This window comes from Episyrphus balteatus, chromosome 1 (genome assembly GCF_945859705.1).
Source record: "Episyrphus balteatus chromosome 1, idEpiBalt1.1, whole genome shotgun sequence".
Classification (NCBI taxonomy): Eukaryota; Metazoa; Arthropoda; class Insecta; order Diptera; family Syrphidae; genus Episyrphus; species Episyrphus balteatus.
This window is the reverse complement of record NC_079134.1, coordinates 140,289,662-140,302,945: the sequence shown is the minus strand read 5'-3', so window position 1 is coordinate 140,302,945 and position 13,284 is coordinate 140,289,662. Positions and strand designations below refer to the sequence as shown.

Sequence of the window (13,284 nt, the reverse complement as noted above, 5' to 3'; positions counted from 1 at the left end):
TCAAATTTTAAATAACATTTTAAAGCAATTCGCACACCTCCTTAGAGGAAGAATTATCCAACATTAAAAAAAAATTATTTTGCATTGATCTTTATTTTTTGCTTTGATGTTTACCTATTTTTATAAAGTAAGATAATCCAAGGAAGAGATTTCACCTTAAAAAAAAGAATCTTAGACAAAATCTAGCAAGACAACTTAAGCTGGGTCTATCAGTTGAAAAAGGAATAGCAAAAGATGTTCCAATTTAATCGCGTGTAAATTAACCAAGATTTAAACGTTTTTGATAATTTAATTTTTCTATTTTGCTCACAAAAAATAATAATAATTTCAATAACGCACTTGAGAACTTGATTGTGTCCTATGTCGACAATTGTGCTGTTATAAAGCCTAACAGAGCTATATAGGTAGTTACTTGTAAGATTTTATAAAGTTAAATTGCCATATTATTCACGAGTTTAAAAAATACATCTGGATGTAAAGAAATTGAAATGTCAAAAATAAATCCAAATCCATAATATTCACTATCACACAGAGAAAAAATAGTCATTTCAGATTTTTTTTTTAACTATTCATATTAACTATTCATATTCATAATTAAAATCGGGCTAACTATTTTGGATTTAGATTTATTTTTGACATTTGACAATTTAACATCAAGAAGTAGTTTTTAGTGAATAATATGGCCGTAAGTCAGTTACTACATGAAGCCTCAAGAGGAGCGTCTCTTTTCAAAACTAATGAGTGCAAAAGAGAAAAAGATAAAACAAAAATTTCTCCGACCGGAGAGTCGTGGATCAAAACTCTGAGAGTCTTTTATGACGTTTCTTTTTCTACTTTTTCTTTTTTTATTTCTTTTTGCTTCTTGGTGCAAATTTTAAATCAAAAGAGAAATGTCAAATTTGAGTCCTTGACTCAAGAGGCATCTTGTAATAGTACCTACGCGCCTCACAGAATGATTATCAAAAGAAAACTCGAAAAAAGAGTCAAGCCCAGAGATACCCAAAAGAGATGAGAAACTTCTGACGTCATACGGGTTTGCCTACAAGCTCCGGCAGACATTTTTGGATAAGTATCAATTCTCAAATTTAGGTTTCTTAGAAAATAAAAATGCGATGCTTAATAGCTGCCATTTAAAGGAGTAGAATGTTTACAAATTCAGTACTTATAATTAAAAACCAATGCATTTTTGCATTCTATAACTACTAAGCCTGGAAAATAAAATAAAATCAATTTTGTCGGTATATATAATCAAAAAACACAATCGATATTGACTGTTCATGTTGATTTTGCCAAGTGTTTTAATTTACTTAATAACATGAGCAATTAAATTAAGAGCTTCATTAAAATCACAAATTCAAAATTAAAGGAACACAGAAATTAAATACCTTCCAGTGTGTTATCCACCTTAAACATTTTATTTTCTCATTATTATTGAACACATCCTTAATGATTTTTCTTTCAACAAAAAATTAATCTATTTGTCTTTTTCTAACACATCTGAAACACCATTTGACAGATTACTCTTAACACAACAAAATAAACCGGTTTTATTCTCTTCAAAAAATTTCATTTTCTCTTTCTTTATTTGACAATCGGAACAAACTAATAACGAAACGAATAAAATAACTACAGAAAAAAAGCGTCGCTCGGAAAATTCTCCACCAAAAACTCCAGGAAATTCCGCTATGGAACACACTAAAACATGAAACACACCACAAATAGTTGTAGAAATGAGAAAGAAACTAAAGAAAATAAACAAAAAAAAATGAAAAAGAGAACAACAAGAGAAACAGACAGACAGAAAATTGAAGGCAAACCACGCCAAATCAAAATAAAATTTCTTCAGTCTGCAAGTAGTTAAGATGGCGGTTGGTTAGTTTACCGGAATAAAATACCGAGTCTGTAAAGAAAAATCGTGTGTTTCGAACTTAAGAATTTTTTTCTTCTCTTCTAAAGAAAAAAAAAAATACATAATTGTATATGTATTTTAAAGAGATCAATTGAAATGTATTGCAATGCAATATATTTCTATCTATTTAATTAAATATTCAAAGCAATCGGATTTTGCTTTTTATTTCATTCATAAATAATTTTACACTTTTTCCTCTCAATCGTGGAATATTGCGGTGTTTTTGCTTTTGATTTTTACTATCAAATCAAAGTTAACGGCCTTGTGCCTGCCACTGTTTTATTGTGTAAAAAAAAAGAAAGAAAAGAATTCACAGTCTCCCCCAAAATCACACAAAAAAAAAAAGAGAATAGAACAACTTTTTTGTTTAGTGTGGGTGTGTTTACCTTTTTTTTTTCTCCTCTCAACTCTTCCCCATCACTTCTCTGTCTGTTTCCTTCATTTAAATTCGCGTCAATCAAATTGCATAAGATATTGCAATTATAAATGCAAAACAAAAGTAAAGAGCAAAAAAAATGCATTTGTAGATAAATTATTGTGATTAGATGCATTTATTTGCAATCGAGTAAGAGAAGAAAATTACGATAACAAGACCGGAACAAGTTTAAACAAATACAAATAAAATAAAAAAATGTCTCTCCTTCCTCTTCTAAAAGAATGAGTTAGAAGGAGAACAACAAAAATTTATGGAAAAAAGTGGTTATATTGTGTTTTTGTTCTATCTTACAACAACTGTATTTGTGTGAAGTACCCCCCTTTACCTCTACAGTGAAAAAAAAAGAAGTTTTTTTGAGAAAAAAAAAAGAAGAGAAAAATACTGCACGCTGCTGCTGTGCCTGTGTTTTGTTTGAGAAGAAAATTTTTACAAAAAAATTGAAGAAATTCAATATTTACAAAGAAAAATGTGCAGTTAATCAAATTTATTATTATTTCTTCTACACAAAAACGTGAATGTGTATTGTTGTTGTAATTTTGTCCTAGTGTTTGTCTCTCTTATTGTGAATTAGAGAAAATTCATTCGATTGTGGATTAAGAAAGACAACAGGACATCATCTCATCTCATCAAACCCAAGAGAAAAAAAAAAAAATGGACCATCAACTAGGAGGAGAAAGACGACGAAGTGGCGGACAACCATTGAGTGTTGTTGTTGGATTAAATTATTTGGTGCTTTTGTTGCTGCTGCTTGTGGCATCATTCCGGATTGCAAAGTGTCAAGGAAGTCAAGGTAAGGAAGTTTGGGGTTTGGTTTGTATATAGCTTTTTCTTAAGAGCCCGTTGGCTGTGTTTCAAGACAAGAGAATACAGAGAGGGAAAGGAAAGGGGAAAAGAATACAAATTTACTGCTGACACACCAGCAGAGTTGTTGTAATTACGTATAATTTCCGGTAATTGTAATTAATTGGTATGTACTGTTGTTTGTGTTGTCTGTTACAGACAGTAAATAGCAATAGCAGCAGCTTTAGAGGTTAGGTTAGGATACAAAAAAAAAATTATGTTCTTTTGTCGAGAGAGAATACCAGCACAAGACAAGATACAATATCGAATCGGATCGGTAACGTGCTAATGTAATGTGTTCTTTTGGAATTTTAATTTATAGATAGACTTCAATTACCTCCTGCTCTTACCCACCTTATCACTCTTTAAAGAAAAGAGGGGTTTTTTTCATTCTTGATGAATCTTAGCTTGGTAGTTGGTAGGGTATCAAGATAAACGTTAGAAGCGATTGTTGCAGCAATTAAAGTTTAGATACTTTTATTGACGACGACGAGGTGGAAAGGAAAAGGTTTATTGGTTATTTTGTTGTTAAGACATCGATTGTCGTTAGTTCGTACCTACAACAACAAGTTTAATGATAGCTTTGTGAGTTGAATTGATAGGTACTTTTTTTTTTGTTGTTTAGTTTTGTTTGATTTGTTAGAGATTGTAAATGAATAGAAATAGGTAGTGGGTGTAGTTGAGTTTTTTTTTTTATTTTGTTTTGTCTGCAATGTCAGGAGTCTTAATTAGATTTTATGTGTTGCACAAGTAGGTTTTTAGGTATGACAGATAATACAGTGTTACTGACACTGTCAGAAACATTTGTAAGCTTAATCTAGATAGATATCTATCTATTGAGTTCATTCGAACTCTTGATGATGAATACAATAATCTTATAAAAGCATTGATTTTGCAATAGGTTCGATTGCTTGCATTTGATTTGGATAACCATATTGATTGATTTGGGTGAATAATTGTGATGGGAACATAAAATGTATTATATGTCTATGTTGGGTTTTAAAAATGTGTTTGGATAGATAGATACCATTAAGCAGGAGATATGTACAGCTAGGGACAAAGAAATAGCACACTTTTGGTTTTTCTTACAAAAATTGGATTTATTTGGGAGTTGGGACCTTTTAACTTTTATATTATAATGTTTTTATTAGCTTATGAGGATTCATAAAATTAATAATTATAAATTATTTCATTTCAATTCAATTTTTCAAAATTATAATTTGTAGAGAATACCCTTTTTTCTTGTGGACAAGGAAATAGCACACATTCCAAAAATCATAAAAATAATCATTTCTAAGCAAAAATTCTTACAATTTCCAATAAATTCAATACTACTAAGTTAGTAACTTGTTAGTAGACCACGGTTTTTCAAAGTTCCTTGGCACCTCTTTGGTAAACTTTCAACTAACGTCTGGTATCCACTTTGTGGAGTATATGGTACCACGCTTCTTTGATTCTGGCCCAAAGATCGTTTGAATTTTCGAATTTTGTTTCCCCAAGCTTAACTTTGACATCAATTTATACATTTTCTATGGGGTTAAGATCGTGAATTTAAGTGGCTAGGTGCAAACATCAATTTTTTCGTCCGAAAACCTATCTTGTACTATTTTTGATGCATGAGGGTGATGGGGCCAAACGGACTTCAAATTCGGATTCAGCGTTCCCAAAAACATATAGAAAGATAGGTCTGGTTTCTGGTTCATGACACTTTTTTTTTTTTGTGTGCCGGTGATATCTAATTAACTGGCGAGAAATATGGTTCTTTGATATTCTAATGTAATATGTATTTAGACAAAAGAATTTATCAATTCTGCCATCCACCTAACCAATAGGTCCTTACCGTGCAAGGAAAATGCGCCCCAGACCATCAAATCCTATCCTCCTAGTTTCATCGTCTTGAGATAATACTTTGGCTTGTCCTTTTTACATTTAGGGCGATGGACAAATTTTTTGTCATCGGTTCCAATGCGGTTAACCTTTATTTTATCACTCCAAAAGACTCTTATTCAAAATTGCATGTTTTTATTCAGATGTTTTTTAGCTAATGTCAGGCGATGTGTCTTTTTATATCATTTGATTTTTCTAGCTTACCCGTCTATATAACTCAGCATCATTAAGTATGCTTCTTAAAAGTCAGCTTGACACTTTTTTTCACCGAATTCTATATTTACTTCGTGCGAGATAACTTAAAAGGCCCACATTTGCGTTTCTTTGTGATCGCTCTATCCACTCGTATTGAAGTATTGCGGGGAAGAAGATAACGCAATAAATAAATTGCTGTATCCATCATTTATTCAAAAAATTTAGAGTTTAAGCTAATTGAGAAGGATTTTTCCCTTGACTAATATAATCTAAAGTAATTCTCCATTTTTTCGCAGTTTAATGATTTTTCTGCCTATTTTTTTTTTTCTTGTTAATTAAATAGTAGCAATAAAAGAAATGCATTTTCGTTTACAATTTTTGAATGCGGAATAAAAATTCAACGGTTTAACAAATGTGTGCTATTTCTGTGTCCACTAGCGAAAGAGAGACGAAAAGTATTATATTGCTAGTGCAAATAAATATAGAAAATAACGTTACTTTACCAACATAAAAAACCAAAAACCAAAATAAAAAAAATTATAAAAAGCATTCCTAATATTAAAAAAATTAGATTTGCATAATTTTTCTCAATAGTGTGCTATTTCTCTGTCCATGGTTTTATATATTGAGTTCATTCGAACTTTGATGATGAATACAATAATCTTATAAGCATTGATTTTAAAATAGGTTGGATTGCTTGCATTTGATTTGGATAAACATATTGATTAATTTGGATGAATAGGGAATAGTGATGGGAACATGAAAAGATTATGTTTATGTTGGATATTGATAATGATTTTTAGCTTAACCCTCTGTCGGCACACGGGTGCGAATTTGTCAAGACAAAAATAAAAAGTGGTCACAAAAAAGTGTATTTTTTGGAATTATATTTTGGAATATAATATTCGAATTCCTCGGAAAATTCTACATCAATTTCTTATATGATTTTCTAAAAAATTGTGAGACGGACACTATAAAGCAGGAGATAAACATATGGGTCTACCAAAAACTATGAAATATAGGTTGGATTTGAAAATGATAGCTTTTGTTACTGAAAAACTTAATTTTGTTGAAAAATTCGACAAATCTCATAACAATAGACGTTTGAACTAAGTTGAATAATAAGAAGAAGTTTCTCCGTACGAAAAGTTTGTAACATACGAGAACTAAACTTGAATATACAAGTGAATTAGTGGCCTAATTCCTAATTGACGACACCACATAGGTACAAGATTATTCAGTTAAAAATCGATCGAAATCTGTTCAAAAATCATGTAAAAAGTTAGGTATATTGATGATAATAACTTTAGAACTTGACTAAGTTTTGCCGAATAGACTTTGTAAGATTAACTTAACAACAAAATATACATATAGACTGCTCAATTTTATCGGCTGATTCTAAGTAAGGTAAAGTAGAAAATAAAAGTTGTTGTATCTTTACTTGACTTATTGGACTGTTTGAAAGACTTTCTATAATTTCTCTAAGATTTTTTTCTCAAAATTTGGTATTTCAGTCAGAATCCTTATGAGTTTAGCATCATTTGCGAATTACAATTTCAGTTGGAGAGTAAAGCCTTGACCACGCCGGAAAAATAAGCGGTAGCGACATAGGCAATAATTGTATGAAACAAATTCCACTCCAGTGGCTAAAGCACTGGGATAGAATTTGTATTTTCAACTTTTTCGATAAGAAGTTATAAAAGACAAAACATCAGTTCCTTCAGTCTTTTAAATTTTTGGGGAGTTATAGGCTAAGCACTCCCTATTTTTCAATTAATTTAAAGTTGGTTCATATAAATATGAATAAAATATAATCAACTTTGTGGGATTAAGGTTGCACTTGATAGGTAATTTAATCTAGATGAAATTTTTAGTTTCTTGATTTTTTCGAACCGATATTAACAACATTACCTACTAGCTTAACGAAATATTGATTTAATTTTCCTAATGTGGTTAATAAAACATGAAACGCTTCTAAATAATATAAATTGTACAAAAAACAAGTGGCGGCTGGTGAGTTATCGAACTGGTGGTGCACTCAAAAACCAAAGCATTTCATCAAGTTTTGAAAGGAATAAGAACTGAAGAAATCCTCAAGTATGGATATAACTCGCGGTCAAAAGTCTTATCAGTTTCTTAAAAAAAAAAAGAAATTCGAATCGTTTTTCCAATATTTCAATGAGTTGGAAAATCGAGTAGAAATGTTTGGATTATGTATTTTTCCCCAAGTAAGCCCCATATTTTGTTTCAGATTTTCCTTGTTTTCAACGGTGAAGTAAGTTACTTACAACTAAAACCTAGGTAAAGTTAGGAACTTATCTGAATTGACAAGAAAAATTGAATATGAATATGATTCTTACTTACCAACCCGATAAAGTGGGAGGATGTTTGCTTGCCAAATGAATTAAATGCCCTCACCTTTTAATTCAAACGTTGCCATAGAAACCACTCTAAGACTAGACAATTCCTTCATTAGTGCGATATATGAAAAAAATTCGCATAAACGTGATATTTCCAAGTAAAAAAAAAAAAATTAGAAAAAAAATCAAAACCATCAAAGACGACAAAATGTCTTGCATATTTCTTTCATAAGTAATTGATATTTGTTCTTCTTGAGAGATCTTGAGAGTAACAAAGAAAAAAAAAACAGAAAAACAAATATAAAAAAATAATAAAAAATGTATGAAGAGTAAGTGTATCTTTTTTTTTTTTCTATGAAATGTCTACAATTCTAAGATAAATTTTGTTTGCTTGTGATTTTTCGCAAGTTTCTCAAATGAGTTGTATTCGTATAATATTCGAGATGATGTAGTAAGGTTTGGAATATCCCATAGAATGGTAAACTCTAAATGTTAGATGATACAAGGAATGCGTTGACTCATCTTTATTTTTTTTTTTTTGCTATGTTCTTGATTATTTTTTCTATGTCACACACAAGAAAAGTATCTCAAGGAAAATCTATTATCTTTTTGTGGTTTAACCTTGTTAAAATGTCTGCGGTTACAATAAAAATGGTTTAGACATAGATCCCATCTTGAATTAATTTTTTTTTTGGTGTCATAAACATCATTTATACTATGTGGTTTTCTACTTAAAGAGTTAAATTATACTCAAACCTACGTTGTAAGTATCAATAAATGGGTACCTATATTTTCTCACCCAGATAAGATACCTACCGCTACCAGTAGCTCTTTGAATTGTTATTATTAATTCATCACATCAGCAATCTTATCGCGACGCACAATAAAAGTTAAATAAAAGCAAAACGTTGACAAGATATTTAAGCCATTTTTACATTATTTAGGGCGATGTGATTGGAAATTATCAGAAATAAATTGAAATAAAGGTTGACATTATATTTGTAAGAAAGTTACCATAAAAAAAAAACCAGACAAATAAAAAAAGGGGAATACTAAGTACCTTGATATTGATGAATGAATGAAACCAAAAATCACTTTTTTTTTTTTTTGTTTGATTTTGTCTTGCAGGAAAAAGCATGGCAAACGGCAGGACATTGTGTGTTACAGTTTCTTCTCGCAATCTAGTCTTCTGCACCATCGAAATTGTAATGATGATTGAATATAGTATATATTTAGGGTGAAAACAAGTACAACTTGTGGACGACAATAGTAGGATTTTTTTCCATTCGAAGAATGTTGCATGGAAAAAAAGAAGAAAAAGAAAAAAATCAACCCTTATCAAGTTTGCCGGCACATGGAAAATGTATTTATATATTTTCCTTTTTTTTCTTCTTTTATTTGGTAAATGTGAAGACAAAAAATTGTCCTTGCGACTTTTTGACGCTATAGTAAATGTGGTTCATTTGTGTTTGATTTTTTTGTCACTGAATTTTGGGGAGATTCGATGAAAAGTTATACGAGGTGTCGTGTCTTTTTTAAAACTCCCCCAAAATTGGAGAGTAAAAATGTAAAAAAGGCAAATATCGATTTAGCTATTATCTACATTCCGGTTCAATGGGTTAGGTTCACCCACGTTAGTAAATTGATTAAAAAAATCATCTGCATCAGGAGTTTTTTTTCTATCAAATATCGGCAAATATTATTTTGGATTCATGACTTCTAACCGAACACCGTTTGAATATTGAACAAAAGCTATAAGTATTAGGGTGGGTCAAAAAAATCGAAATTTTTTTTTTTGATTTGGTACTCCGAAAAATCGATTGCTAGACCCCTCTAGAATATACACACCAAATATGAGCTCTTTATATTAATGGGAAGGTCCTCCGCTTTGCAATTTTCCATTTTTACATCAAGCTTCTACTAAAAAAAAATATTTTTTTTATTAATTGACTTTTTAGCAAATTTCTTTTCAGATTCTTGTAGGAAATTGAACGCTCTACAAAAAAGGCCTTATGCACTTTTTTCGTTTATCTAACAGTTGAATAGATATTTGAGGTCCAAAAATCAAAAAAATCTTTAAAAATTCGTTTTTTGTTCTTAATTTTGTAACAAATTGAAAAATTATAAAAATCAAACGCGCAAGACATATTCTTGTTGGAAATTGATTGCTCCACAAAAAAGGTCTTATTAACTTTTTTCATTAATCTAACCATTCTAAAGATATTCGAGGTCAAAGTTAAAAAAAAATATAAAAACATTTTATATTTTTAAAAAATTTCCAGTTCACTGAAACTTCATTATTTTCAAATTAGCAAGATATATTCTTGTAGGGGCTTAAACGTTCTACAAGAAATTCCTTGGAATCAAATTGATTGCTTTAACGGTTTAGAAGATATTCGTATCCAAACCAATGCCCACTGATTTCAATAATTTTCTTATGACCCGTATGGATTGCGATTTGGATACGAATATCTTCTAAACGGTTAAAGCAATCAATTTGATGCCAAGGAATTGTTTGTAGAACGTTTAAACCCCTACAAGAATCCGTGTTGCTAAATTGAAAATAATGAATTTTCAGTGAACTGGAAAATTTTTAAAAATATAAAATGTTTTCATAATTTTTTTTAACTTTGACCTCGAATATCTTTAGAATGGTTAGATTAATGAAAAAAGTTATTAAGACCTTTTTTGTGGAGCAATCAATTTCCAACAAGAATATGTCTTGCGCGTTTGATTTTTATAATTTTTCAATTTGTTACAAAATTAAGAACAAAAAACGAATTTTTAAAGATTTTTTTGATTTTTGGACCTCAAATATCTATTCAACTGTTAGATAAACGAAAAAAGTGTATAAGGCCTTTTTTGTAGAGCGTTCAATTTCCTACAAGAATCTGAAAAGAAATTTGCTAAAAAGTCAATTAATAAAAAAATTATTTTTTTTTAGTAGAAGCTTGATGTAAAAATGGAAAATTGCAAAGCGGAGGACCTTCCCATTAATATAAAGAGCTCATATTTGGTGTGTATATTCTAGAGGGGTCTAGCAATCGATTTTTCGGAGTACCAAATCAAAAAAAAAATTTTCGATTTTTTTGACCCACCCTAATAAGTATGTTCAGCGAGGTTTTTTCTAGATCAGAACAGGACAGCACAGCACAGTTTCGTGAGAAACGTCAGATCAAGTTAGAACAGTCATTTAAACGTCAGTTGTCAAAAATAAAAAAAAAAAAAACAAATTGTAAATTATATGAATTTTTTGCTTTTCGGTTCTCGTTAGTTTTATTTATTTTTTGAGTTTTTACTGTGGAAAATATAATGAAAAATTGTTTTTTCGCACAATTAAATCAAAACAAAAATAAAAAATGACAGCTTTGCTTTTGACACTTCTCACGCAACTGTTCTAACCTGATCTGACTCAAAAGCAAGAACAGAAAATTCTGTTCTAAACTGTTCTAGTTTTGTCAATGAACAGGAAACTAGAACAGTTCAGCACAGAAAAAATCTCAATGAACAGCAAAAAGCTGTACTTTTTTGCCTAGAACAGTCCAGCACAGCGTCAGTGAACAGACTTTATAAGCTCCGTAAAGTCCAGAGTTTATTTACCTACTTACCAGCGACATGCAGTTCAAAGTTGTATGTTCTTCTCCAATCACCATCAAAGCAGACGAGACTAAAAATTGCCCCAAGAACCCAAGAACAAGTCCTGACTGGGATGATAAGAGTTTCTATAAATACACCTCAGTTGCCTTTTCAAACCACAATAGCAGTGGTTTCAAAGAGTAATAATTCTCCGTCTGTGGTAATTCTTTCAAGGATGATGTCGTCTTATCTTAAACCCTTTTTTTTACATCGAAAGTATCGATGAGTTCTTTGACGACACTAACGCAGTGGATGAGTTTGGCAGAAATACCAAAACTAAACATGGCTCTATACAGCTCATTATAAATACGCGGCCTTGAAATCTATGAATAGCTGCTGGGTATCGATTTGATGTTTCTGGGCTTCTTTCTAGATCTGTCCTGAATGTGAAGGCAGATTAATTTGTGTATGCTTCCAACTTGTCATTAGACTTAAACTTAAGCTTAGATACCTATGCCTTCTTTCACTTCGGATTGGGCGGTGTGACGAAAATACAGCTTGAAATACTAAAAAACAATCATAAAATATTTTTGAGGATTGTGGGGATTTTCGATTAAAATTCAAAATATGACAAAAAGTAATCGAACAAGGCCTTCAGAAGAAAAATTTCAAGAACCCATTGCAATAAAGTTGATTTTTTTTGTAATTTTTCAAAAAACACATTTTTGGATTTAAAAAAAAAATTTTCAAATTTTTCTTTTTTTTTATGAAAAATCAATTTTTTGACAATGGGTTGATGAATTTTATTGAAATTTCGTTTTTCTGTGTTGAAATATATTTTCTTTTAAATTGAATAACAATTATTTTTTCGAAAAATGTTATAAAATTTTTAAACATAAAAAATTATTTTTTTTAAAAAACGGCTTAAAGGATTTTCGAAATTTTTTTTTTTCAAAAAATTCCTTTTTATGCAAGAAACCTAATGGCGTACTTGGTTTGGTATAAAAGATCGTTTAAAAGGGTCTTTAATTAACCCTCTGTAGGCACACCTCTTTTTTGCGAATTTGGTTTTTACTTTTTCATGTCGCTAGAACTTTTTTCGGTCTCCCTATTTTATAGAGAATCATATATGAAATTGATGTAGAATATTCCGAGGAATTCGAATTTTGTATTCACAATTCAAAAAAATGTATTTTCACCCTTATAAAGACACTTTTCTGTGACCACTTTTAATGTTTGTCCTGCCAAATTCGCATCTGTGTGCCGACAGATTATATTTTGTTTGTACACTTGTTATAAAATTCCTCCTTAAAAATATCAAATATAAAATTTTCCCTTATTTTGTTCAGTAAATTTCTAAAGTTACTTTTACCATAAGAGCAAGTACGCACGACCCCAGTCGTGCATTTTATTTAAATTTGCTTTTTGAAAAAAAAAAAATCATTGATTTGATTAAGTGGCTTTTCTTAATTAACACATTTGATTACAAAAGTTTGTTAAAATCATGTATGTTAATAAAGAAATAAAGGGGAATAAAAAGAACATTATATTATAACTTCATTCATCCGTTAAAACCGCACTATATATATTTTTTCTACATGATTCTTAACAATCTATTTTTTTAATTTATTATTATTTTAGGGTGTCACCACCGATTCTTTGAAACTGAATACTCTGCCAGACATATAGTTCGAAACTTTGTGAAAACCACACCCCAAAAAAATGAACTTTAAAATTAAATTGTCTTTTAAAAATTTGTCTCCGAACAAAAGTTATTAATACAAAAGTCAATTTTTATCACACCACGAAAGGAACAAAAAAAAAAAAACAACAAAACGGATGTTATATAGAAATTTACACAAAATAATGTGTCTCCAGTGACCCTACCCTCATTTGTCTTTAACTCGCATAATATTCCCTATCAACGGCGTATACAAGGGGGGGATCACGGGGTCATGACCCCCCCCAAGAACTCAAAACTTAAACAAGAAATTGTTATGTTATACTCAATTCCTTTAAGAAAGACCGTTTTCAAAATATTGAAGTTTTAGAACATGAACGAAAATGAAAAGTGAAAAAAT

The 13,284-nt window shown here is 30.3% G+C and overlaps 1 protein-coding gene across 3 annotated transcripts in view; it reads left to right on the top strand.

Moving 5' to 3' along the window:
* The first annotated feature begins 1,859 nt into the window (after nt 1–1,859).
* The window catches only part of LOC129907170 (neogenin), a 409,252-nt gene continuing 397,827 nt past the window's right edge, over nt 1,860–13,284 (top strand). For all 3 annotated transcript variants that reach the window (XM_055983259.1, XM_055983258.1, XM_055983257.1), the window contains exon 1: nt 1,860–3,135. In XM_055983259.1, coding sequence (XP_055839234.1) covers nt 2,997–3,135 — 139 coding nt within the window. In that variant the 5' untranslated portion in view covers nt 1,860–2,996. The remainder of the gene's footprint in view (nt 3,136–13,284) is intronic.